The sequence below is a fragment of the Ailuropoda melanoleuca genome, chromosome 7, assembly GCF_002007445.2.
Source record: "Ailuropoda melanoleuca isolate Jingjing chromosome 7, ASM200744v2, whole genome shotgun sequence".
Taxonomy (NCBI): Eukaryota; Metazoa; Chordata; class Mammalia; order Carnivora; family Ursidae; genus Ailuropoda; species Ailuropoda melanoleuca.
In genome coordinates this window covers 18906747-18932965 of record NC_048224.1, presented here as the reverse complement: position 1 = coordinate 18932965, position 26219 = coordinate 18906747, and the positions used below count along the sequence as shown (strand labels likewise).

At 42.8% G+C, this 26219-nt stretch overlaps 1 protein-coding gene across 3 annotated transcripts in view; it reads left to right on the top strand.

Moving 5' to 3' along the window:
• Positions 1 to 26219, top strand: part of MOB3B (MOB kinase activator 3B) — a 207962-nt gene that overhangs the window by 68115 nt on the left and 113628 nt on the right. For all 3 annotated transcript variants that reach the window (XM_034663993.1, XM_034663992.1, XM_034663994.1), the window contains exon 2: positions 14619 to 15241. In XM_034663993.1, the coding sequence (XP_034519884.1) occupies positions 14824 to 15241 (418 nt within the window). In that variant the 5' untranslated portion in view covers positions 14619 to 14823. The remainder of the gene's footprint in view (positions 1 to 14618; positions 15242 to 26219) is intronic.

The window sequence follows — 26219 nt, the reverse complement described above, 5'->3', positions numbered from 1 at the left end:
GAGTGTCGAACTCAAGCAGAGTGAGTGAAACCCATAAATATTTGTTGAGAAGCAAGGGTTCCAATAAGCTTAATAAGAATGAGTAGAAACCAAGCCAGATTAGGGAAGGGTCAGGAGAGAAGGCGGAGGGGTGGGCTGACCCTTTGCCTGAGGGGCAGCTTGGGTTTGAAGTCTGATTTGTTGGAACCACGGGGGCTGCCAAATAGGGGGGTTGGAAGGGGGTAGGAAGGGCGGATGGAAAGGGGGGTTTGAGAATAATGAATGATTCAGACTGTTTTGGTACAGGGGAAGGGCTAACAATTCAGAGCATTGTAGCAAGGGGGAGACAGGGTTACTTCCTAATAGTATGGTCAGGAGAGGCTGCCTGGAGGTGGTGGCCATTGGCCAGGCCTTGAAGGCTGAAGGATGACGGCAGGTGGGCCAGCCAAGGAAAGGCCAGGGCAGAGATTTAGCCACCGACAGTGCAGTGGGCATTAGGGGTCTGGTGTGTTGTCTAATTGATAGATCCAAGCCTGAAGGTCCTCAGAGAGGTTTCTTGACTGTTGGGAGAGGGTAGACTAAGAGTGAGGTCCTTCTCCTTGTTTCAACCACAGAAGACAGAGTTTTTACTTATTTTTCTGTAATTGGGTGCCATGTAAGGTTTTATTTGGGAGAAATGGACTGTGTTGCTTAAAATAAAAGCCTTAAAAACCACAAGGGAGATTAAAAAAATATATATACTTATGGTTTATGTTGAAGTATCAAAAGAGATAGTTAAGTTGGGGGCCCTTTTGAAGGGTAGTGAGGTGTCAGGTTTGCTTAACCATTGGAGAGACTCATGGCTTTGTGTAAAGAACATTGGCACTGGGATCGAGACTTTGCTTTCAGCTTCAGCCTGTCCTAACTGTGGGCCTTGCCTCACTTTCCTGGCATTAGGCATGTCTGTTTCTGGGTTTGTATTTAATACTTTAAGAGGTTGAATTGAATTAAGTGATTTTTGAAGGTTCTTCCTGCTATAAAATCCTATCAGCAATGATCTTGCTCACAGGTCTCCCAACATACACACAGGGTGGGTAGCAGGATCATGCTTGAGGAAAAAGAATTCCTTCGTGCTGTGCAGGATGATTAAGGGACACAGGATGGGGACACGATGCCTGCAGCCACGTCCCAGTGTGAAGGGATACAAGGAGGACAAGGGTGGATGCAGCAGAAGCTTGGGGATGGGCACCAAAGTCACAGAAATGGAGTTTGCACTAAAGAAAGTGACAGGATACATTTTCTTCTTATATTAGGGAAAAAATCCCCCAAGCTGATTGACTTCTCTTCTGCATTCTTTTTCCTTTGAGGTATATATTTTAAACTTATTTTTTAAACAAAGCACACAGGTAGAGACTTTTGTAGCACCATGCAAAGATCTTTACAAAGATCTCCTGTGAGTTTTTTTTAACATTCTTTTAAGGCTGGACATAACTTCCAAAACAGCTGATGTTTTAATGAATGCTGGAAAATGAAAATGCGTGAGCTGTTTAGATTGGCCTGGGGAACCACATGTCCAGTGGCTGCTGTTGACCTTTGTGTAAAGTATCTCTGTTTTCCGAAAAGGTTTCTTTCGTTGATCAAGCCTCATCATGATTCCGGGAGTATGGCTCTCTCAGCTGGAGAAGGAGCTGTTTATCTGTGTAGTATTTGATTAGCAGTAATTTAGAGACAGAGTTGAACCAGAAAACTAAAGAGTTCCTATTTGTGCTGGGTCCTGCCTGAGGTACTAGCTCTGCAGTCAAGCCTAGGGTGTGATTCGGCCCTCACAAACGGATGGAGGGGCCAGACTCTTGAGCTCAGAAATATAGCATGGCGTGAGGTCACAGGGTGTGTGTGCACGTATGTGGTAAGTACAAGATGCAGACGTCACAGGACAGGGATGATTGGCCTCTCTGCCTTATTCCTTCCTACTTTCTCCACCTCTTTCCCTTTACTTTATACCAGAGGGTAAAGTTAACACAGAGAGAAGGTTGAGAAAACGTATTTGGCACAGAAGCAGCTTTATTTGTGTAGAAGTTTCTATATTCCGCATGGAGAACACTGGTGGTATTTTCCTGAACAGTAGCCACATACTGCATGGGACTGTGAAGACTAGTGCTCACTGACTGTTGGGGAAGGTTGGAAACACCTCACAGAATGGGGGGGAGGAGGGGGACACTCTGTTCTGAACCTTCTCACTATGCCTGCAGCTGGGCAGTAACTGGGACGGATGCTCCTGTGACTGGGTCGTCTCTCTTGTCTGGGAAACTCTTGAGAAGACTGTGCATGCATGTTATGTAGGCACAGACTTTCTGCAGATAATTTTAAGTGCTATCTTGTATGAGTCTCTCCTTGAATTGACGTCACAATGAGTCTCTACGGAAAAACAGCTACCTTTCAAACCAGGCTGCACAACCTAATGTTGGGGTCTCCAAGGGGGCCCCCAATAAACAAATAATACGACTCTTCTCTGCTGGTAGCAGAAGAATTTAATTGAAACAACAACAAAACAGATATCAGCTTTTTTTGCTTATGGAAGCCAGACTGCAAGACAAAGCTCTAGGTCTGTTAACCAAATGAGCCCACGAGATCTAAAGCCCAGACTTACCCACTTTTTCCCATGTTGTGCTGGAGAGAGCAGGCTTCCTCCATTCCAAAAATTGGGGAAACAGCAAATAGCATACTCCTTGAAGGCAGGCAGCTCCCAAGAGGTCAGGTTGAGCCAGTTGAGCACGCCCACTTGATTTTTCTTAAATTTACCATTTAAGGTAGTTTCTCCCTCCACTTCCCCTAGAGCAACATTAGTGAAAAGAGAAAGGCCAATTGTGTACTTAGGAAAAAGTCGTCGTCACAAAATCCAGAAGTGTGGGGGTTGGGGCACATGGGTGGTGCCCATGGTTAAGTGGTTAAGCGTCTGACTCTTGGTTTCGGCTCAGGTCATGATCTCAGGGTTGTGAGATCAAGTCCTGCGTTGGCTCCAAGCTCAGTGCTGAGTCTGCTTAAGAATCTCTCTCCCTCTGCCCCTCCCCCACCTCTTTGTGTCTTTATCTCTCAAATAAATAAATAAATAAATAAATAAATAAATAAATATTTTTTAAAAAATCCAGAGGTTGGGAAACAGAACTCTCCTCCAAAATGTTCCAAGATTTTATACATTTTAGGGTTCGGTGCTCCGGTCCTACAAGAAATTAAAGAACAGACCAGGTTATGGTTGGGATCCCTATTGGTCATGAAGCCACTGGAAACCTAGTAATATGAGAAATCTGGATTAATAAGTATAATACTTGACATTTGCCCAGCTTTACTATATTACCTCACTTAACCCCAAACACACTATGATATTGGTATTAGTGCTTTCATTTATCCAAAGAAGAAATTGAAGCACAAAGAGATAGTGTTTAACTGAAGAGGGTAATTGGTTAAGAAGCAGAATTTCGACTCAAGACCATATCTTTCTGACTCTAGAGGTAGGGTCTGGCACAGTCCTCCAAGTGGCCGGATCCTTTACAATTACTTGTTTGTTTTCATTTTATTTCAAACCTCTTTTTCAGTTGCTGTGGAATGTTCAGGAGTACAGAGAGGATGGCATCATTAATTATTTGTCTCACTTTTATCTCTGTCTTATCCTGTTCACCCATCTGTTTTCACCAAGGCAAATTGAAAAGCTCCCAGGTAGATGGTTGTCTTTTCTCTCTTGAGAGTTTCTGGGGATGCAGTTTGAATCTTCCAGCAGAATCACTCTAGCAGAGGTCACAGCTGAGTTATAACCTAATGTGTTGTAGTAAATGTATAGCGTTTTGCAGTTTTAAATGAGAAACATTTATACTCCATTCTAAAATGTGTTTGAGAGATTAGTGGGAGGGCATGAGGCGTATAATTTGCCCTGATATATTCACATTCATGAGGTAATACTGCACTAGATTTTATTATATGCAAAAATACTGGAACTCTTCCAATATTAAGCTAAGTGCATTATAAATGTTGGGGAATATTGACTCATCATCAGATCACTTAGATTACTATTTTTTTTGCCCGAGAATTAGAAGTCTATCCAAATTAAGCAAGAAGGAAGCATTTGATTTCTTTGTTTCCTCTTAGGCAGGGCTCCCATTTTCCCCCTTCCCTCGCCCTATTTCATAAACACATATTTGCATTGAATGGAATAATTTTCCATTACTCATGTAATTTTTTCATGTTCTGTCAAAAGTTGTAGTTCCCTTTGTCACCAGTCCTGGTGTCAATACTGCATAATGGTTTTCTATTGCCAGAGTGCTTTCATAGGCAGTATCTCTTCAATTTCCACAATAATCTTGAGAGATAAGCACCATTATCTTTAAAGACAAAACAGGCTCGTCAAGGGTGTCTTGTCCAAAGACACAGCCAGTTAGAATCATTGCCAGGTTCAAGAAATGTATGTTTTTGGAGTGGCACATGACCGGTACATAGGGCTAAGTCTTGTTTCTCCCATCCCTTTCCCTAACTTTCTTAGATAGGCCCTGTAAGTTCCTCCCTTTTTGTTTTGTTTGTTTTTTGTTGTGACCTACCTGATGGTCTAAAGAGAGAGTCTTAATTAAGGTTAGAGTTTTGGAGTCAGCTTGACTACTTAGAAATTCTGTAACCTGGGACAAAGTTTTAATTTTGCTATGTCTCAAGTTTCTCTAAGTGCAAAATGTGGGGGATAATAATGATACCTAACTTATGCGGTTGTTATAAAAATTAAACTAGATTGCAAAATAAGTAAATGTTAGTTATTGTTACTGTTATATAATCAGGTCGAATAGAATTTTAAACATTCTGAGATTTCAGTGGCTGTTTGGTCTCTCAAGAATTTGACTCTCTGTTAAAAAACCTGCATCATAATATGACTCAAAGCATGATAATGATGATAGCAGATGAGGTTCCTCAGTGCCTACTGTGTTCCAAACATTTTTGCATATACCCTCTTGAATTATCATAGGAACCCTGTAGATGCTGTGCTCTTAGCTACTGGGTTATATTGCTCTAAATCTTGCCTGCGATTGGTGTCAATTTTACCCATCTCCCCAAGCTTAAAATAGTACTTCTTTGAAAATTAGAACTGTATTTTCCAATTTCCAGTCTTTTGCCCATTCAGTGGTTCCAGATGTCATACACAAGTTCCCATAGTGCCAGGGATAAAAATTTTCCAAATCCTGAGACTCAAATTCACTTATAATGGCTAAGAGTAAATAAGTCTGTTGACAGTTACAGGAACCAACTTCCTTGAATTTGAACATTTTTCCTTTAAAGCAGGACTTTCCCAAGAAAGAATTGTCATACTCTGTCTCAAAGAGAAAGAAGGAAATGGTAATTGACAATGACCTTTATCCCAGTATCCCACAGAGGTTCTGAGTGACCTCACACTGGTATACACCTGTGCTTTAAAAAGTAAAGATACATTTTTTACTCGCCTTAATTTTTTCTTTTTTTGGGTTAAACAACAGAAATTTTTTACAGTTCTGGAGGCTGGAAGTCTATGCCAGCATGGTTAGCTTCTGGTAAGAGCCTTCTTCCTGGCTTGTAGACAGCTGCCTTTTCACTGTGTCCTCACGTAGTAGAGAGAGTAAGCTCTGGTGTTTCTTCCTCTTCATATAAAGGTAGATTCCACCACTGGGCTCCACCCCCATGATGTCATCTGAACCCAATTACCTCCCAAAGGCCCCACCTCCTAATACCATCACACTGGGGCTTAGAGCTTTACGTATGCAGTTTTGGGGCACACACTCAGTCCATAGCAGAAGCATAATACAAATAAGCAATATCTGAAATCAAAGTAGGGCTACCACTACAAATCTTACATACATTAAAAGAATTATAAGAGAATATTATGAAACTTGATGTCAATAAATTCAACAAACAGATGAAATGGAAAGCTTACTTAAAAGGCACAACTTTCTGAAACTGACACAAAGCGAATAAAAAATCTGAGTACAAATGTGGAAATATAGTTTAGTATTATACTGTATGTTAAAAATTAAGTTATTAATTTTTAAAAATTAAAAAAATCTGCCTCAGTTTTTAAATTTCAGCTATTCGATCAGCTCTGTCTTTCCCTCCTTATTCTCCATCCCCCTGTTTTTACATGCCTTACTTATTGGGTTCTCAAATCCTATGTCTTTTTTTTTTTTAACCATAAAAATATTTTCTAGCTAGTCTAAAGATTTTGGGAATAATAGAGTGGTAATTAACTTGGAGAAGTTCATTTTCCCCTTTAAAAAATTAATAAAATAACTAGGATATCTTTCATAAATATCCATTGGGTCAACTGAGCATTTATTGTATAACAATTTTACTTTCACTGTTTATTTTTATTTTTATTTTTATTTATTTATTTTTTTAAAGATTTTATTTATTTATTTGACAGAGATAGAGACAGCCAGCGCGAGAGGGAACACAAGCAGGGGGAGTGGGAGAGGAAGAAGCAGGCTCATAGCGGAGGAGCCTGATGTGGGGCTCGATCCCATAACGCCGGGATCACGCCCTGAGCCGAAGGCAGACGCTTAACCGCTGTGCCACCCAGGCGCCCCAACTGTTTATTTTTAAAACTGTGGCAAGATTAGATCCACCCTGCCCAAGGTTGGATCAAAGATTTGCCATCTTCCTCATTACAGAGAATCCGAGCCAGTCTCTACTGGCCTCCAGAAGGCCTATATTTAAGAGAATACTATTCTCTTTAAGAAAACACTTTTTTAAAAAGGCTGCCTTTTCCTCAGCAGAATGTGAGTATGTGGTGAATTAAACCACACCAAATAAATCCCACCCTCTCCTATCCTTCTACCCTTCTCGCCGATTCTCACTCACCAAGTGTCCTCTTCCCAACGGTGGAGATCCTACGTCTGTGGGATGTTGGCTCAGTACGGGTCTCTGCTGTGAGCCCCCGTGCATTGATCCATCACTGCTATTGCTGTCTCTGCAGTCTAACAGGGTGTTGTGCGATGTTCTCCTCTTTGGAATGTTTACTCCCATTTTTAATGCTAGCATGTCTACACTGGTGACTGAGTAAAGAAGTGAGTGAACCAGTGAGAGTGTTAACTTGAATGGATATTGAAGAGCCAGAAAATGACGGGGCATGAGAGAGAGAGGCCTGTGTAGGGCCGCACCTGCTTAGACTGACTTCACCTCGTTCAGAAATAACGTGGGCTTTCGGAAGCTCAGAAATCATGCATGGCATTGAAGATTAAAATGAGGCAGCCGTGTTTCTCCCAACTAATCCAAAATGCAATGATATGGCGGCCCAAAGTTGGGGAGGTAGTTTAGTTGGAAAAAAAGAAAAGAAAGCTGCCTCTCAGACAGGAATCTCTCTAATTTGGGGTTGTCTTGTGAACAAAGATAGCACTTAATGAGTAGGCAGGAGTAAAACAGTTCAAAAAGGTTGATGGAATCACATTTTTAGGCACGTCCTTTATTGGAGCCTGGGAAGGTCAGGTGATGTTCATTGTATGCACACACATACAAACACACACGTACATTCCTCTAAAATAAAAACCTGATCTGCTTTTATTCGGCTTCTGGGGTGTCAGAGAAGAGTTCCATGCACTATTCTAGCCATATAGAGAAAAATGGTGGGAAGATGAGAGATCAGGCTAGTCATTCTTCAATTCTGAAGAGCTGGAATTTTAGGTAACACGTGGGAAAGGAGCAGCCCATTTGAGAGAGAAGTGGGACAGATATCTTCGTCTTTGAGGAGGGGATGCTTCAGAGCAGCACAGCAGCTTGTAATTGGACCTCAGTGAGTTGCCAGTGAGCTCACAGACGCAGGTGGGAGTCCCCAGATAACTAAAGCATAGGAATTTCAATTTGTTTTCACTTTTGTGGTTTTACTTTGATGCGAAGAGTCCTTCATTTACTGTCCTCTATTCATTCATTCAGCAAATATTCAGTAAAGTTGGCTCTGTGCCAGGCACCATCCTAGCTCCTGGGACCCCAGCACTGAAAATGACACGGAACGTCCCACATGTGGAGCACTTCTGGGGCATTTCCCTTAGCTTCCTGGGGTGAATTGCCCTGTTGGTTGATCCTGCTGGAAGGAGTCCTCCACCGCATAGATGAGATTTTGAACTTCTTTCTCCCCAGTATAGAACTTCTTTTCCCCCAGCTAGTATCAGCTTTGGTTTCTCTCCTTTCTGTCCTGTACTACCAGCATCTCTGTAGAGGTGGTCACAGCTAGAGAAGATGGATCTCTTAAGGGTGAATGGGAGAATTGCTTCATTTCTTCCTCATCCTGGCAAGGACACTTTGAATTTTCAACTAATAAGGCAGAAGACATCAATAGGAAAAGAAAAATAAGAACTTTCCCTGCCAGGGTTGCCTAGTTACCTCGTCAACATTCCCTTGCAGCCCAGCCGAATTCTCTCTGCATATTTTTATAGTGCACATGTTTTATTGCTATAATTGATCTATTAAGCAGAAAATATGGAGAACACATGGAGCTCCTGTCAATTTTATGCTGTTTATTTGGGTTTCCATTTTTCTCTTTCCATAACACTTCACTCTTTATTGTCCTTTTCATTCCTAACTGGAGTAATCCTGTGAAGAAATCACATCCCTATCCATGTTGGTGCATTTAACTTTGTAGCTTCTAAAGCAAAAGCCAATACACTAACCTCAAACTAGACAGCAAATTGTGGACTTTTCAAAGGCAGACGCAAGTTTTCGTTAGCTCTGTGTCTGTGATGCCTAGCCTTGAGTCTGGCACATAAAAGGTCTTTAGTAAATGTCCATTGACTGAATGAGCAATTGGCTTCGGAGTTTTATTGAGAACCAGCATTGTACTGGATGCTATTCATAACATAAAATTTGATTATAGCTTCTACCCAGGGGGCAAAACTTATGACTTGTTCTTTCCTTTCTGGAGACTGGACAGGACAGAGAATAACAACGGTGTTGTTGCTAGTGTTACATTTTCATTAGTCAAAGAAGCTTTTCTGCATGAGGCTGCAGCACCATTAGCGGCATCCACATTCCGTCTGGCATTTATGGAAAGGTATTCACTGGATACCTCCTGGGTTCTGGGCACTGTGCTCTCCAAATCAATCCAGATCAATAGACCTCGACATTGTCACCATCTGTCATGGCATTTGTGTTCAAAACAGTGAGTTTCCCCTCATTGTTCTTAAACACACACGCACACACACACAACTGAAGACTATGTTTATGAAGCAAACTGTCGACAAAACAACAAATGGGAAGTTTATTTTGTTACCCCTTTACCCAGCCAGTCAGGCAGTCCTCCAACTCTGTGCTCCTCAAAGGGTATACTTCTGAGATTTTGTTAAAGTGCAGACTTAGATCTGCTAGGTCTGGGGCGAAGCCTGAGTGCCTGCATTTCTTTTTTTTTTTTTATTTAAGATTTTATTTATTTATGTGACAGACAGACAGCCAGCGAGAGAGGGAACACAGCAGGGGAGTGGGAGAGGAAGAAGCAGGCTCCCAGCGGAGGAGCCGATGTGGGACTCGATCCCGGAACGCCAGGATCACACCCTGAGCCAAGGCAGATGCTTAACGACTTCGCTACCCAGGCGCCCCTGAGTGCCTGCATTTCTAACAAGCTCTCTTAGTGACCTAAAGTGTCATCCAAGGACAGTAGATTTGGCATCACCAGGGAGCTTGTTAGAAATGCAGATGCAGGGGCGCCTGGGTGGCACAGCGGTTAAGCGTCTGCTTTCGGCTCAGGGCGTGATCCCGGGGTTGTGGGATCGAGCCCCACATCAGGCTCCTCCGGTATGAGCCTGCCTCTTCCTCTCCCACTCCCCCTGCTTGTGTTCCCTCTCTCGCTAGCTGTCTCTATCTCTGTCAAATAAATAAATAAAACCTTAAAAAAAAAAAAGAAATGCAGATGCATTCAGGCATCCTCCCAGACCTACTGGATCTGAACCTTCATTTTAACAAGATCCCACCTTAACAACTGAGAAAGTGCTGCTCTAACCATTTAATAAGCTCACTGTATAAATTATGGGCAGGGGTCCTGATGGGGCTCTGAGTTGGTCAGTAAGGCCAGGTGAATTTCCTGTTCGTGTTTCGTTTCAAAACTCTTCTGAGTATCTGCCCCGATACAGCATTTGACACTCAAAGAAAGACATAGATGTCTTTTGGTTCAGCCATTCAGTGGTGTGATGAAATTGTTATTATCCATCCTGGATTGCCAATGTCTTTAAACATGGGGGCCCACCCACCAATCTATCCCATCTCCAGAGAACTTTATTCTAGGTGAAAAAGTTTGAGCAGAAGAGACATCCTCATGTTTGAGCATGTCAGAATGGTTAATGCATTTGGAACAAGCATTAGAGGAGATCAGAGTTTTTGTTTCTTTATCTGTAAAATGGAGATAAAAATACCACCTGTTCTAGCTTCCTTTAGTCTTGTTGTGAGGAGTTTTGAAATCTACATGTGAAGGAGCTTTGAAAACATAAAAATGTTCATGAGATTTTAAAGCAGCTTTAGTGAGAAAAAAAAGTCACATTTGTTTCAGTGCCAAAGAGTTCTGGGTTCAAAATTTAGCCTTACCATCTTACTAATTTTGTGATTTCTGCCAAATTATTTAATCTAGTTGAGCCTCAGTTTCTTTTTATGCTAAGTGGTCATAAAAGCATCCACCATGCAAGACTATAGTGAGGATTAAAATGTTAACAACATACATAAAGGATCTGGTGGATAGTAGAGTTTAATAAATGGTAGCCAGGGTGCCTGGGTGGCTCAGTCGTTAAGCTTCTGCCTTCGGCTCAGGTCATGATCCCAGAGTTCTGGGATCGAGCCCGGAGTTGAGTCGGGCTCCCTGCTCAGCGGGAAGCCGCTTCTCCCTCTCTCACTCCCCCTGCTTGGGTTCCCTCTCTCGCTGCCTCGCTCTGTGTCAAATAAATAAATAAAATCTTAAAAATAAATGGTAGCCAGTAGTGGCACACTAAGGGACATGATTAAGAAAAAATCCTCCAAAGATGATTTTTTTCCCCTCCAGTAAGCCTTTTACGTTGAGGCAAAAAGAAGGAATGGTTTTAAAGCTGCTTAAAGTTTTGAATAAATGCCCAGCCAGTTCAACAGACTGGTATCTTCAAGTTCATTATCTAAGTATCTCTGGAAGAAAAATCTCTAAACTTCATGTGAGGTTTTAGTATTTACTGGAATGTTTGTGAGTACTGGCCACTGCAGGGCTTTGTGCCAAGGATTCGCTATGATTATTCTGTGTTGTTCACACCCTGTCATTGGGGCTGTTAAAGGGTCTTTCGGGGTGTGTGCAGGAGCCTGCCAGGGTAAGGAGGAAGGTTTCACATTGGTGTCCATGCAAGAAGATACTCCAGGCCCCAGGGAAACAGCCCAACAAGTGATACTGAGGGTCATGTAAGGTGACGAAAGAAGATTGTTCTGAGGACCATGGCAAACTGATGGCACCCTCATTATCAGAATAACAGAACGACGAGTCTTACTTGCTGGAGACATGAAGGGGCGGCATTTGGGTCGTTGCTGCTTTTCTGTCAGCAATTAAGCATTTGTGAGACAGAGGGACTATTGTTTTTGTTTTTTTAAAAGATTTTATTTATTTATATATTTGGAGAGAGAGAGGGCACAAGGAGGGGGAGCGGCAGGCAGAGGGAGAAGCAGGCTCCCCACTGAGCAAGGAGCCTGGCTGGGGACTCGGTCCTGGACCCTGGGATCACGACCTGAGCCAAAGGCAGACACTTAATGGACTGAGCCACCCAGGCGCCCCGATGTTTTGTATTGTTTTGTTTTGTTTAAGATTTTATTTATTTGCGAGAGAGCGTACACGTGGGGGGAGGGGCAGAGGAGAAGGGAGAGAGAGAATCTTGAGCAGACTCCGGGTTGAGCTGAGTGTAGAGCCAAGGTGGACTCCATCTCACCATTCCAAGACCATGACCTCAGGTGGAACCAAGAGTCTGACGCTTCACTGACTGAGCCACCCAGGCGCCCCACTCTTGTCTATTTTAAAAGACAAAACAAAAAACCCCAACAACCTTACTATCCTTTCTCTATCTTCCCAACCTCTAGCTCATATTTTAATTTTGGAAAAGCACTTTTAGGGCCCTCAGTTTTCTCCAACGTCTTTCCAGGCAGACTAAGCTTTTGGGAAGGTATTCTTTTCAGGGAGAGATGACCCCTTTCTTTCCCTAGGGTTTGCAGAGTTTGTGTGGTGATTTGCTTTGTGGTGATAGTTTGAAGCACCCAGGAGTGTGATTTCACAGATGGTCTCAGGCAGAGAGTGCCAAGGGACCTGCTTTTCCACATGGATCTCCATGGGCGGGGGGTGTTAGTGCTCAATACCGCATGAGGAGGGAAAAAAAAAAAAACCCTCGTCAATGTGGCATTTCAGGGAAAACCTAATAGAAAGCGAGTGAGGTAAGAGGAAGGAAGTGAGCAGATGGGGACTGCAGAGTATGGCCAAAGGGGGCACGCACCTGAATGATCAGCATTTCTGAGCAAAGAGCAGCCTGTGAGAGGGAGCACGGATGTCTTGGGTGTTTTTGTTTTTATGTTTTTACCTGAATAACCTAAGGTTGAATGCACCACCAAGCCATGTTTGAGTATGGAATAGCAGAACCCTATCTAAGTAGGGCAGGTGCAGTACACTGGTATCATGCTCCAAGTTCATTGTAGCAGATTCCATGATGGTCTCTTTTGAATCTGGCCACAGTTGGTGGCCGGCCCATTTTGCTAGGACTTGATCCACAAGTGGGTCAGTTATCTCCTCTCTGTTTCCGAGTCACAGCACACAATCGTTTCCTCCAGCCAATCTATACCTGTGGTCTTTAGGGAATTTGTGGAACCAGCAGGAAAGACAGGTTGAAGGGCATCACTTTTTATTTTATTTTTTTTAAATTTTTTTTAAAAATTTTTAATTTATTTATTTGACAGAGATAGAGACAGCCAGCGAGAGAGGGAACACAAGCAGGGGAAGTGGGAGAGGAAGAAGCGGGCTCCCAGCGGAGGAGCCCGATGTGGGACTCGATCCCAGAATGTCGGGATCACGCCCTGAGCCGAAGGCAGCCGCCCAACGACTGCACTACCCAGGCGCCCAGGGCATCACTTTTTAGAATATAAGACTATGTGGGAAGAATATTTACTAGGAGTCAAGAAACTCGATTGCAATCCTAACTATGCCCATACTAGCTATGGGACGTTGTTAGGCAAGTAAATTTATCTCTTAGAGACCCAGGGATAGTGATAACTACTACAAATCTACTATAAACCACACGAGGCTTTTGTAAGGGTCAAATGAGATAATAAAGAAGAGAGCACTGAAAACCAAAGCTACACTTTCCAAAATGGTAGCCATTAGCTGCAGGTAGCTATTTGGATTTCAATTAGTTAAAATACAATAAAATGAAAAATTTAGTTCCTCAGTCACACTAGCCACACTTCAAGGGCCACATATGGCTAGTTGGTACCATATTGGACAATAAAGATATAGAACATTTGCATTATCACAGAAAGTTTTGTTGCACACCTCTTCCTCAGAATTCTAGGGTATGATATTAAAGATGTAAAGGATAAAATATTATAGGGGTGATAAATGCTGTCGTAGTTAAGGATTCTTAGAAAGAAACAAAACCCACTCAAGTTAGCTGAAGTAAAACAAGAAAGATTTATTTTTTATTTATTTTTTAAAGATTTTGTTTATTTGAGAGAGCACTAGAGAGAGAGAGTTAGCACAATAGGGGGCAGAGGGAGAGGGAGAATCATGACCTCAGCCAAAGGCAGATGCTTAGCCGACTGAGCCACCCAGGCAACTGAGCCACCAGGGATTTATTTGACTAATTCAGGGAAAACCTATGGATCTCAAGGGCTGGAATCACAGCTAGGCTTCAGAAATAACTGGAACCAATTCCTAGAAGATTACCAGGAACTCAAGAATCCATTCTCTTCACTGTTTCTCTTTTTTTCTTGTCTCCTTCTCCCTATAGCCACTTGTGCTCTTGAGTGTTTCTCTGTATGTCAGTGACATTTTCCTTCTCCTCTCCCCCCTCCTCCTCTTCCCCCCCCCCTTACTCTCCTTCCTTCCTCAGTCTTCTCTCCTCCCTCCCCTCTCAGCAGAGCAGCTTTCTTAACTGCACTGCATGTGGTCCACATAGGGCTCAACCAGGCCCAGTTTTCATTGTTTCTCAGGAACAATGCCTGACAAAGGCTGGGCCCTGATCCCAAATTCCCCTGAGAGATATTCTTATAAGCCAGCCTGGTGTGATAGCCACCCCTGATCCAATCAGTTCTATTTAAGAGCATGGGGTAGCGATTCCATGCTTACTCAATAAAGGCAGTGGGGAGTGGGGCAGATGCTCTAAAAAGGAGCATATGTGGGACGGGGATGGTGCCTTGACTAACATGTTCACATTAACATCTTGGAGAGTCCATTAGTCTGTGACCGTATAGGGAAAAGTTGCCAGAGATTTGACCAAGGCCATGAAGAAAAAGAGTTATTTGTATGGTTTGAATCACCATTACAGATGCTCCGGGCCGGGGTGGGGGGGTGTTGGCATGTCCTTGACATCCTTATACCTGGGTGGAAGTAGGTACTGTCAGAAGCAAGGTGGAAACCAGATCTAAGCTCTTGTTGTTTCTTAAATGCAAACTGGGTACTAATAAGACCTTTTTCTCTTCAGTCTTTAGAAAGAAACATGAGGTTCTCTTGGAGACTATTCAAGAGGAAGATGGAAGGGGCCGCCTAAAAGAGATTAAAAGCTGCAGACCGCAAGTCTGGGGCCAGAGGGCTGGCAGTGGAAAACCCTGCTGGGTTGTGACCTCTCCCTGAAAAGTTCTAGGTGCCTTTTTGCTTCCTGCAAAAAAAAGGAAGAGAAGGAGAAGACCATGTCCATAGCCTTGAAGCAGGTGTTCAACAAGGACAAGACCTTCCGGCCCAAGAGGAAATTTGAACCTGGCACACAGAGATTTGAGCTCCACAAACGGGCTCAGGCATCCCTCAACTCAGGTGTGGACCTGAAGGCGGCTGTGCAGCTGCCCAGTGGGGAGGACCAGAACGACTGGGTGGCGGTGCACGTGGTGGACTTCTTCAATCGGATCAACCTCATCTATGGTACCATCTGTGAGTTCTGCACCGAGCAGACCTGCCCCGTGATGTCAGGGGGCCCCAAATACGAGTATCGGTGGCAGGATGACCTCAAGTACAAGAAGCCAACTGCCCTGCCAGCTCCCCAGTACATGAACCTTCTAATGGATTGGATCGAGGTCCAGATCAACAATGAGGACATATTTCCAACCTGTGTGGGTAAGTCCGTGACCAGCTTCTTGCTTATTTTGGTGCATCCCACCCGAGCCCAGAAAGTTTGCAGAGACTTCTTCTAGGACTGTCTTTGAATGCTGGGGAGCACCATATCGATGTTTCCCTAAATTCCACCATACCTGCAGTGTGTTTTTTCCATACCCAAGAACCTCCTTGAAATTAAAACATTTGTAGACTACTTACAATTATTTTGTGGACCTCAGTGGTACACATACCACATGCTTGGGAACATAGCCTTGCTGAAATGTTAGATTTGATCTTGCTGGCTTCCTTAGGACTAGACTCTAAACTCACCCAGTTATCCTGGTAGAATTTTCATTTTTTGGCTAACTAACTAGTTAAAGTTACATTAAGTCTGGTGCATTTATTGGTATTCATCTCTCAGGTTAGGGAATCCTAGTGTGAGAATCCATGAGCTTATTTGGGGATCAAGCAAACAGGGGTTGGCATTCTTGGGAAATAAAGATTCTGGCATTCTGTTCTGCCCACTCCTGATCATTTGTTATTAATTCCAGGCTGTACTGTTAACTGTGGACACTCGTATAGGCTGCTGGACCCACTAGGACTCTTGAAATGCAAATGCTTTCATTCGCTTGGTGCTCTGCGCCATAAAACTCTTCCAGGGGAAGGACCAAACCTTATCTCCCTTTTATATTTATTTATGCTGCTGATAATTGGATTTTCCATGCACTGACAGGCTGAATTTAAAATTCAGGGGTTTTGTTTTGTTTTGTGTTTTTAAGCCTGAGATTCAATAGGAAGGAACAATCCCCTACGTCTACTCTTGTGTTTCCAGTGTCTAGCACAGTGCCCTGGAACCTTTGTAGGCACTCAGGAAATATTTGTGGAATGATTGAAAAAATACTTGTGCCGTTGGACAGTAGTATTAAAAAGCTCTGAGATGGTTTGGGATATAAAAGAAGCATTTGGAACACATTGTTGAAATCCCCTCTAGATGGGATGTGTGTGTCCCTATGTGGCGTATGGGAAGTTGAGGTGGGGGGGTATGGAAGTGATTAAGCTAATACCAGGGGGGAGAAACGTGTATACATTGATTAGGGCAGTATGTACATCTTGAAATATTCAGCACACAAACCAATTTGCTCAGAATCACTGTGCTGCCTTGACTTGTCCAGCTCTCTCATGCACTTGCTCTGTGCTGTTCCTTGCTAAGGAAGGAGGTGGTGTGTGTGGTTGTGCAAACTCCCTTGTCTCACCAGCACAGGAGGAAGAAGGCAGGGTTCCAAAACTCCCCCAGCCATATAATAGGCACCTCAGGGGGATGGGAAGTTCTTAGGTTCATATCTTTTTGTAATTTTTTGACTGTCAGAGGCATCTTTTGTTGCTAGGAGGAATTTCCCCAACTGCCAATGCTCAGTGCAGAACATGTGATAGCAATAAAGATAAATAAATGTGGGCAAGGATATGTCCTCTTTGTCTTTCCTCTTCTGTTACTGCTCCTTGATGCTTTGAACTCTGGGCACTTCTGCTGTCTCTGGCAGCCGTGGTTACCACATAGAGTTGGTGACCAGAAATAACATCGCAGAGCCATGGTGTGTTACTTGAGAGTAAGGAAGCTTCTGGCAGTCGGCTTGGAAACTAGGACATCATAGATGGTTTTAGACTTTACTTGGAGGAAATCAGCGGATGCCGCCATATCCCCCAGAGTCATTGACTTTGCTGTCTTTTTCCAGACATTTCCTTAGCCATTCAGTAGGCTTGCAGAACATACTCACCTGGTCAGAATCCTCTGTTTCAGCTCTGCCCAACCTTTGCTTCATAGTACATAGTTCTGAGAGATCTTAATAGGTGCACCATGATTTTTTTTTTTTCTTTCGTCCATGGAAAATAAGTTGGGAACTGCTGAATGAAAACAATTTCTTTACTGCAGGACTTTAATATGCTAATGTGCATTATAAATCTCCGAGAAAGGAATACTTTAGTATGTAGTATTTCCTAATTTGAACCTATATCTTTTTTTTTTTTTTTTTAATGAAGCACCATTAGCATCTTTGGGGAAATGTTAATCAATAGAAGTTAGAGTTGTCTAACATTTGTTTTTATCAGAATTATATGGGCCTTCTGTTCAAAATGCAAATTCTTTGGCCCTCCCCCTTAACAACTAAATCAGACTCTCTTAGATGAGACCTGAGAATCTGTACTTGTAATAAGCACCTGCCACTACTCTGTTTATTTTAACTGCCCAGTTTGCTTTTCATTCCCTCCAGAAACAGTCCGTTCCTTACCTCTCTGGTTTAATCCATCTTATTTTCTCCTTCTGGAATCCCCCATCTTCTCTAACTAGTGAATTTCTCCTGCATCCTTTATACCATGTCCTCTGTGAAGGCTTTCATCCATTAGAATGTAAGCCCCTTAAGGGTATGGAATGTCTTTTATTCATTTGAATATTCCAGTACTAAGTCTAGTCTTTGTGCCTTACAAGTTATTGAATGGATGGATAGACAGATCAATGGATGGAAGAATGGAGGAAAAAATCATCTCTATAAAGTCCCAACATGTCTGTAGTGCTGGTGATCAAAAGTTAAAACAGAACCACTGAATCCCTTTTACACCATCCTCAGTCTATCCTGCACTTTGCCTTCATAGAGTTTAATTTTCTCTGTTTAATTTTTCCAACATGAAATGTTAGGGATCAGTAAAAACCACCAGCTTTACCCTGAAGGTCTTTATCAGCATCCTGTGCACCGCTGTCATTTGCCCTTGGATTATATTCTTGCTCTCTTTTGAAAAAACTTATCTTTAGGAGCCACTTTCTCTGTTAGAATTCATTTCCTCCTCTTCTTCCTCCCCCTGATTCCAGCCTACTTTTCTTCTTTTTGATCTTTGTTCTGCCGTGAGTCATTATCATGGAAATGATCAAGATGTCTGTCAGGATAAAGTAAAAGAAGAATTCTCTGCAAACAGCAGACCCCGGGTGGATGAGAAATGGGGAGCTCTGCTTAGCATTAGGGCTTTGAATCCCAGGCATATTTCTGTGTTCTTGCCTGGGAACTGGGAGGGGTTCAGACTTCACCTCCTCCCCACTGCGATCCAAGGAAACAGGACCGGAAAGCTGACAGATGTGAAGTCTTCACCCTTAGTTAGGTATTAAAGTATATGAACAGCTGTTGATCTCTGCCATTGACACATGGGGGGAAAGAAAATCTTTCATCTGTTCCTGGATCCAGTTTAACTAGGATACCCGTACTATTTTGAAGTCTAGCATTCTCAGTTGGGAGCATACAGAACAGATGTGGCTCCCTTGTGAACCATAGTCTCCTCCACTCCCCCTTGATCCCCTTCAGCTTCCTTTGTGAAAAAGTCAACAGATGTCCCTGTGAAAGCTTCTAAGACAGCAGTAACTTCAGAAGCACAGACCACCTCCTCTTCCATTGTATCTCCTCAACCACTTTTAGAGATAACAACAGAAAAATAGCTACATCCTTCTTCTTTATTCTATTGCCTGTCTAGTTAACAATAATTTTTATGTCCTAGCCCTTAGCTTGTCTGTTTTTCTGTTATATAATAGGATGTAATATCTTAGTTCTAACACTAAGAAAAAAATGAGTGGAAAACTTAGAGCTCCTCCAACTCATGTTTTTAACAAGTCTCTGAACGGGAGGAATAAGAACATTGAAAAATTAATTACATGATCTCACCTACCTTTATGGTTTTAGAATATCTGGGTGTCAGAGAAGGAGAGAGCAGGGAAGGAGAGTGAGACAGGCGAGGGGGGGGACTCACGTCTATTGAGCTTGCTAAGTGCCACTGTTAATCTTTCTTAATTCTTGCAATAACTAAATTAATTAAATATTCCATTTTACCAGTGAGGATGCTGACATTTAATAGGCTTTCCCAAGGTTGTACAGCTAATAAGTCATTCAGAAGTCAGAGTTTGGGCTCAAGAGTAGCGAAAAATCTATGCCCTTGCCCCCCCCCCCCTTCATTGCATGAATCATTATTTTGCAAATTTTCCTTCACATGGCTAAAGATTTCTCAATCAGTGGTTCTGGGAGGTTGTCTGGGATGGAGAAAATTTTACAAAGCCTAATTCTGTTATAACTTTTAAGAAAGTGATTTTTTTGGGGGGGAGGGTTTGTTTTATTTTGTTTGCTCCTGCTTAAAAAAATCACCCCCGAAATGCCTGAAGTGTGTGTCCAGGCATTGTAACTGTTTCCATGTTCCATTCCAAGATTGGGGAAGGGATGACTTTGCCTCATGAAAACACTTTGTGAGCCCATATTGACCATTAGTACCATTTGTTTATTCATTCATTCATTCATTCATTCATTCATTCATTCATTCAGTAAATGCTTGTCAAGCACCTGCTCAGAAGCAGGCCCTATTTTGGACACTGAGAGAGCAAAGCAGAGTTCATGTCCTTGAGCAGCTTCCATAATGTCCAGAATGTCTAGTTGCTCTGTACGGTTTTCTAAAACGAGTAGTTTGTTCAGTGGTCAAGTGCATTGTGGGAATAGTTGCATCCCTTTGGCAACCTTTCCGATGAGGCTACAGCTGAGTTTCATCCTCTCTCAAGATATTGTGGCAGGAGACATGAGACTAGAAAAATGTCCCTGGGGAGAGCTTTTCAGACATGAGGTGTCAGGGAACTGGGCTTATAATTAGCCTTTAAATTTTAACTTTTTATGTTCTTATTGTAGGTCTCACTCATTTTTTGGCTTTGATATAAATCTGTATAACACTGGTAAGACAGAATGTACATCAACAAAATGTATTTACCATGTGGTAGAGCTAGCTCTGGACTTACAGACAGAGACTTGAATCGATTCAAGGAGCTCTGCCCTCACGAGGTGTTATGTGACGTTGGTAAACATGGAACTGCTGTTTGTAAACTGAGGATAGCAATTCAATCTCACAGGACCGTTGTAAGGACTAAAGGAGGCAGTGTGAGTAGAAACACCCAGCCCAGAGCCATCATCACCTCTAAGTGGTGCTGAGAAACAAGTGTGTTCATTGCTTTTCTCTCTGTGCATTCATTTCTGCATAACTATCAACCCAAATTCATGGAGACCACCAGGCAATTTCTGAACAGTATCCCTAGAATAATAAAATGCATTGTAAAATACTCAACAAGATTTTTTAAAAGTTAGCAGTCTTCATTGCTGAATTGCTCTGTCATGGGGTTGTAATCTCTCTACAGGTTGTCATCTCTCAAAGACTTTGGGAAATTTCAATATTTTTTAAGGAGCTAGAGCAAAGCCTGGTTTTGGGGGTGAACACCTAACTATTTAGGGAAAAAGCCATTTGGTTGGGTCTTCTCACTTGGTTTTCAGAAGACTGCCCATGTCCAGTGTTAAAGCAGCTAACCTCAGCAGAGGGTGGGTGCAGGTTAGTGGAGAAGAGGGGAGATAGCCTACCAGTCACATCTGGGACAAGCTACTCAGTAAAATCAGTGTTGGGCAATGTTACCTTAATTCGATCTCTTAAGAGGATGGGGAAAATGTTCTCAGGCAGCTTAGTGCCAGGAATGGAGTTCCCAAGATAGCCTTGTGAGCTAGCAAGTTTTCCCAAGGCTCTGGAAACATGATTTGCCTTTGGGATCTAAGAGACTGCTTGGCTTTCTAAGAAGAATTTACTAGTTGGGAGGGCCTAATAATAGAGCTGCCATCTTTTGGACAGGTACCACCACCCTAAATACTTTACCTGTATTATGTCACTTAAAATGTAAAGCAACCCTCTGAGGCACATAGTATGATTTCAATTTCACAGATGAAAAAGGTGAAGTAACTTGGCCAGGGTCACACAGGCAGAGCTAGGATTCAGACTCCAGGTGGCCCAACTCCGCAGCCATGGTCTCAACTACTCCAGCATCCCATGTCTGTGATATTCTTATCGTACAATCAACACCACCCTTAATTTACCCTTGCCTGTTATATCAGATGTTAAATCCTCTCTGGGAAAGTCCTAAGACAAACCCAACATGTGGGAATGTGAAATAGGGCCTGCATCTGATAGAAATTATACCAGGTCCTTACTGATGGGAACTCCAAGGTTCTGTTTTTTGTTTGTTTGTTTTTAATTTGAGAGAGAGAGTGCGTGCGTGAGCAGGGGGAGGAGCGGAGGGGGAGGACAAGCAGACTCTGTGCTGAGTGTGGAGCCTGAGGTGGGGCTTGCTCCCAGGACCCTGAGATCATGACCTGAGCTGAAATCAAGAGTTGGATGCTTAACCGACTGAGCTACCCAAGTGCCCTTGGTTCTGCTCTTTTTAAGAACTTGCCTCCTTTGGGATTCCTGGGAACCCAAGTTTGTTCCGTTGTATATTCATGGAAAACATGCAGACACAGCTGAATCCACTCTTGCACACCCCCAATGACCACTGGAGAATTGATGGTCTATTGTGGGTGGTCACCGTTCCCTGCCTTGTTAGCCCAATACTGCAGTGACTCGGTGGTTCTGTTAATGAGGACAGTGTTAAATAACCACCCCACTCAACAAATCCCAAGAGATGCCTCTGAAGAATGGTGAGTGCCTGCCTCCCTGTGATAAGAAGCAGAGAAGAAGGGAAGTAGATACAGGGAGCTCAGAGGACCTAGAGACTGCCCTGCAAGGGAAGGCTAATTATCTACTGTCCCAACCTGCACCAAGTTCTCCATTACCTGTGCTATGTAATTTTAATGCGTCAGATCTCAGGTGACAACTTGTTACATCTACGTATCAGTTGGGAAGGCAAAAAGGATATGTGATATTCAGTGGAAAACAGAGATGAAAAAAGCTGTATTGGGGTGGGGGTGGGGCATCTGCTGCTTTAACTTGGCTGGTGAGTGTAGATATGGCGTCCTTCCTTAGCCAGTGAAGGCTACGCTGTGGCGGTCAGAGCTGCACAGAGAAGCAGGTCGGCTCAGAGCCATGCTAGGGGGATGTGGAAATATATCTGGAAGTGCAACAGGATGGACAAAAGTGACTTAACCAGAACTCTTGCCCAGAACAGAGTATGGAATTGGTAGGAACAGTGTGGTACACGCCACTTGGAGTAAGGATGAGACCCCTAAGCACATACTGGAATTCCCAACTGACTTCTACAGAGTACAGGTTTGTTTATCTGAGCAGGACTCATCGGCAGAGCCCTGACACCAGAGGCCTTCCCTTTCTACCCTCCTGGCCAGAGCTCTACCTCCCTCTAGGTAGGGTATAGATACTTAAATAATGTCATTTTGAAGGGAGGTCCGATTATTGGCCTCCCCTAGATCTCCATGTGTAAAGAGTGATTCACTTATCTTTAAAATACCTTGTAGGTCTAGGGACATGTGTTGCCTGTAAGGCCTCTGCAGATGGGAACTTTCTGTTGTTTTAGCTTTAATAACTCATGCTAAATGTATAGTCCAAGTGATAATTCTATCCATGTTTTCCTTCACATAATCAGCTTTTCCATTAAGTCTTCTTCTAATATAATGGATGCTCTGGGAAAATGAGCCAGTTTGGAGCGGGGAATGGGGGAGAGGGGTGGGAAAAAGCAACAAAAGCATTAGTGTCTGTATGATGTGACTTTGAGTCCCAGTAATCAACTTTTACTAGTAAATTTTCAGTCTAAGTTTGTTTCTTCATCTATAAAATGCGTGTGGCAGTAGCTACTTCAACGGGGTTGTTGAGGGTATTAAATAACATGCTACATTTCAAACACTTAGCTCAGGGTTGGATGTGCTTTAAACGTTGGTTCCCTCAGCATCACACAGTAACAGTGTGATGAAATAGATGCGTCAGGTGAGTTGGGGTGAAAAAGAAAAGAAGCTTGGATAAGAATCCACTAATTAGATCAAGCATTTGGCTGTGGAGTTGATCATCCACGTTCCGTTCCTCTTTTGCTGCATCTCGAGGAACCAGTGGAAGAAGAGGTAAACTTTCGAGGGATGGGATTAACTTGGCTTGGCCTTGACTGCCAGGACCAGGACCAGGTCCACAGTAGGACTTCAGAAGGTGCTTCACGTGCGTAGCCCGTGTGGCCTGCACCAAGCCAACGCCACCTTCTCGTTTCCGCCGCATGGTGCGGCGCTCGGCCGAACCCTCTGCACAAAGTGGGCGCCTGGAGAACTGACCACGACTGGGCCAGTGTGGATTGATTGACCGCTGCCATGTAGTTCCGACTGCAGAACAGATGGATTCCTCAAAAATATGAAGGAGTTGAATTTTTTGTCACTTAGCTCACATTTTCATTTTTCAGAGAAAGTTCAATATTTAAAGAAAGCTTGTCAAAGAATCCTTTTATTATGTGAATACCTCTTTAGTGGTGTGTCTAATTGATTCTCGGGGCATGCCTCTGGAAGCAAAAGTGTTTGTCTTTGTGGAGAGACAAAATGAATTGTTAGTGTTCTCACAGGAAAAGGAGAACTCATCCTTCAAAAGAAGCAATAGGTTTTTGGTGTTTCTTTCTCACTCAGTCCAGGATCCCAAGAGTGGCGAGCAGTGATGATTTAAGGGAGAAGCTGCAGCCAACTGCTGAGTGCTTGTTTTGTTGCTTACCCCGAGTCCTGCCATCTGGGAAACTGCAGTGACAGGCTGAAGTGAGGGAGCCCTAATGCTTGGCATGACAGCACACTGAAGCCTCAGCATCTGTGGACGACCAAGAATTACTTGTGCGTGACTTCCTTCAACATCACCTTGGTTGCTGGGCCCAGCCGGGGAGCCCTACCATGGATCCTTTAAGGAGCAGAGGGAAGGAAGTTGTTGAATATTGGGGATTTACCTGTTATGGCCCCCTCATCAAATATAAACCATCCATATTTTGCCGTCCCAAAATAGGAAGAAAAAGCGTAAAGCTGAGGGCACCTGTCTTCCCATGTCTTTGAAGAGAAATGTGAGCAAATATATTAATGACATATACCAAGGTCCCTAGGAAACTGTCTGTGGGCAGGAACTGTCAAAATACATGGGATGTGTTTTGATGGTTTTATTTCTGTGCTCCGAAAGTAGTATAGAGTGAATGGCTCGTTATCAGTCCAGGTTCAAATCTGTCCCTCGCTTTATGGGCTCTGTGACTTGGCAAGCTCTGAACCTCTCTGAGCCCGTTTCCTCATCTGGAAAAGGGGGGCGGGGGTTGTAATGATGATATCCACTTTGTAATGTTATGAGAATTAAGTGTCATGCACAGGAAGCTCTTCATGAGTTCCCGGCAGAGAATTAAGTGCTGAACAAATTTGAGCTTTGTTTCCTTTTTGCAGTGATATAAAAGGGGAGACTTGTGATTTATTGCAGCTTCTAATGCCTGATTACAGAGGAGAATTTCTCCTGCAGCATTCTCTGCACACTTCTTTTCTAACTGAAATAAAAATTGAGAAAAGTTATTGACTATATCATAATTATGGTAGTGATCTTGGAAAAAAAATAATTTCCACATCCATTAGAATCCCAGTTAAGAATCGAAAGTTGAACACCACCTGAAAGCATTAGATTCCATTTTTTTNAGAATTTCTCCTGCAGCATTCTCTGCACACTTCTTTTCTAACTGAAATAAAAATTGAGAAAAGTTATTGACTGTATCATAATTATGGTAGTGATCTTGGAAAAAAAAATAATTTCCACATCCATTAGAATCCCAGTTAAGAATCAAAAGTTGAACACCACCTGAAAGCATTAGATTCCATTTTTTTTGTAGGGCAGCAAAATTCCAAAGTTTAGAATACAGTAGTAGTCATATTAACGAACATGTATTACCTGTTCTGGGCCAAACACCGTGCTTAGTTCTTTCTGGATATTTTTTTCTAATCCTCACAGAAGCTCTGGTTGGCCATTATTATTATTATTATCCCTATTTTAAATGAGGAACCTGAGTTGACTCTCTCTCCCCAAAGTATGGACAGAGCTGGAAAGTCAAACTGGGTTGGTGTAGAGAACAAGTAATAACAAAAGACGCGAGCCACCGTGACCCTAGGATTGGACAAAGGAAGGGGAAGGGATTACAGGTGCCTGGGAGCCAGGGTGGCTCAGAGGGAGCTGGGAGCACAGAGCAAAGACCTGGTCCATAAGCCCTAGAGACAAGAAGATGAGTCCAAAGGAGAGAGGGTGAGAAAAGTGTCTGGGCATCTTTTACCCTCCTCCTGTCTCCCGCCAGTGCTTCTCCTTGTCTTTGGCCCAGGAGCCTGGGGATCCTGTGTTGCAAAGAGTGGGGAATGGATCTGAGAACAAATAGGCAAGTCACTGGCTTATGGAGAAAACAGATAAATAGCAAATCAATGTATGATGTAATTTTAGGTAGTGCTTAAGTTCTGGGAAGACAACTAAATTTGGAACAGGGATTTGGGATGCTGCAAGATTTGAGAACAGTGGTTCTCATCTATCTTTCTTTCTTTCTTTCTTTTCTTTCTTTTCTTTCTTTCTCTCAAAACACTTCCATACTCTTAAAAATTACCAAAAATTCTGAAGGCCTTTTGTTTACATGGGTTATATCTATCAATAATTACCATATTAGAAATTACAGGTAGGAAAGTTTACAAATATTTATTCATTGAAAAAATAATAAACTTATCACATATTAACATATATAGTTTTCATGAAAAGTAATTATTTCCCAAGACAAAAAATAGAGTAAGAAGAGTGGCATCGTGTTTTGTTTTCTTTTTCGTAACTCTCTTTAACGTCTCTTTAGAAGACAATTGGACTCTCCTATCCGCTTCTGCATTTTGATGAATTGTAATATGTTGTTTTAAGTTCAAGCCTAGGGTCACAGATAAATAGTTGAAATGTGATGGTTTTGTGTACCCCTGAAAGGATCCCCATGAAAGAACTCCCAGGGCTCCATATAATACTTTGACACAGATAAAGCAATGGGGAGGCCAGTCCTTTGCACCAACTAGGCACTTGACATTTTGGTTGAATGAGCACAAATAAAAATTGCATTGTGGGTTTGCTGTCCCTTGTGACAGTGGTGACATCATGATAGTATAAACCAGTTAGACAACACTGTTAGCGCCCCATTGATCAGTAGGACATAAACTTTGTGATATTTACCCAG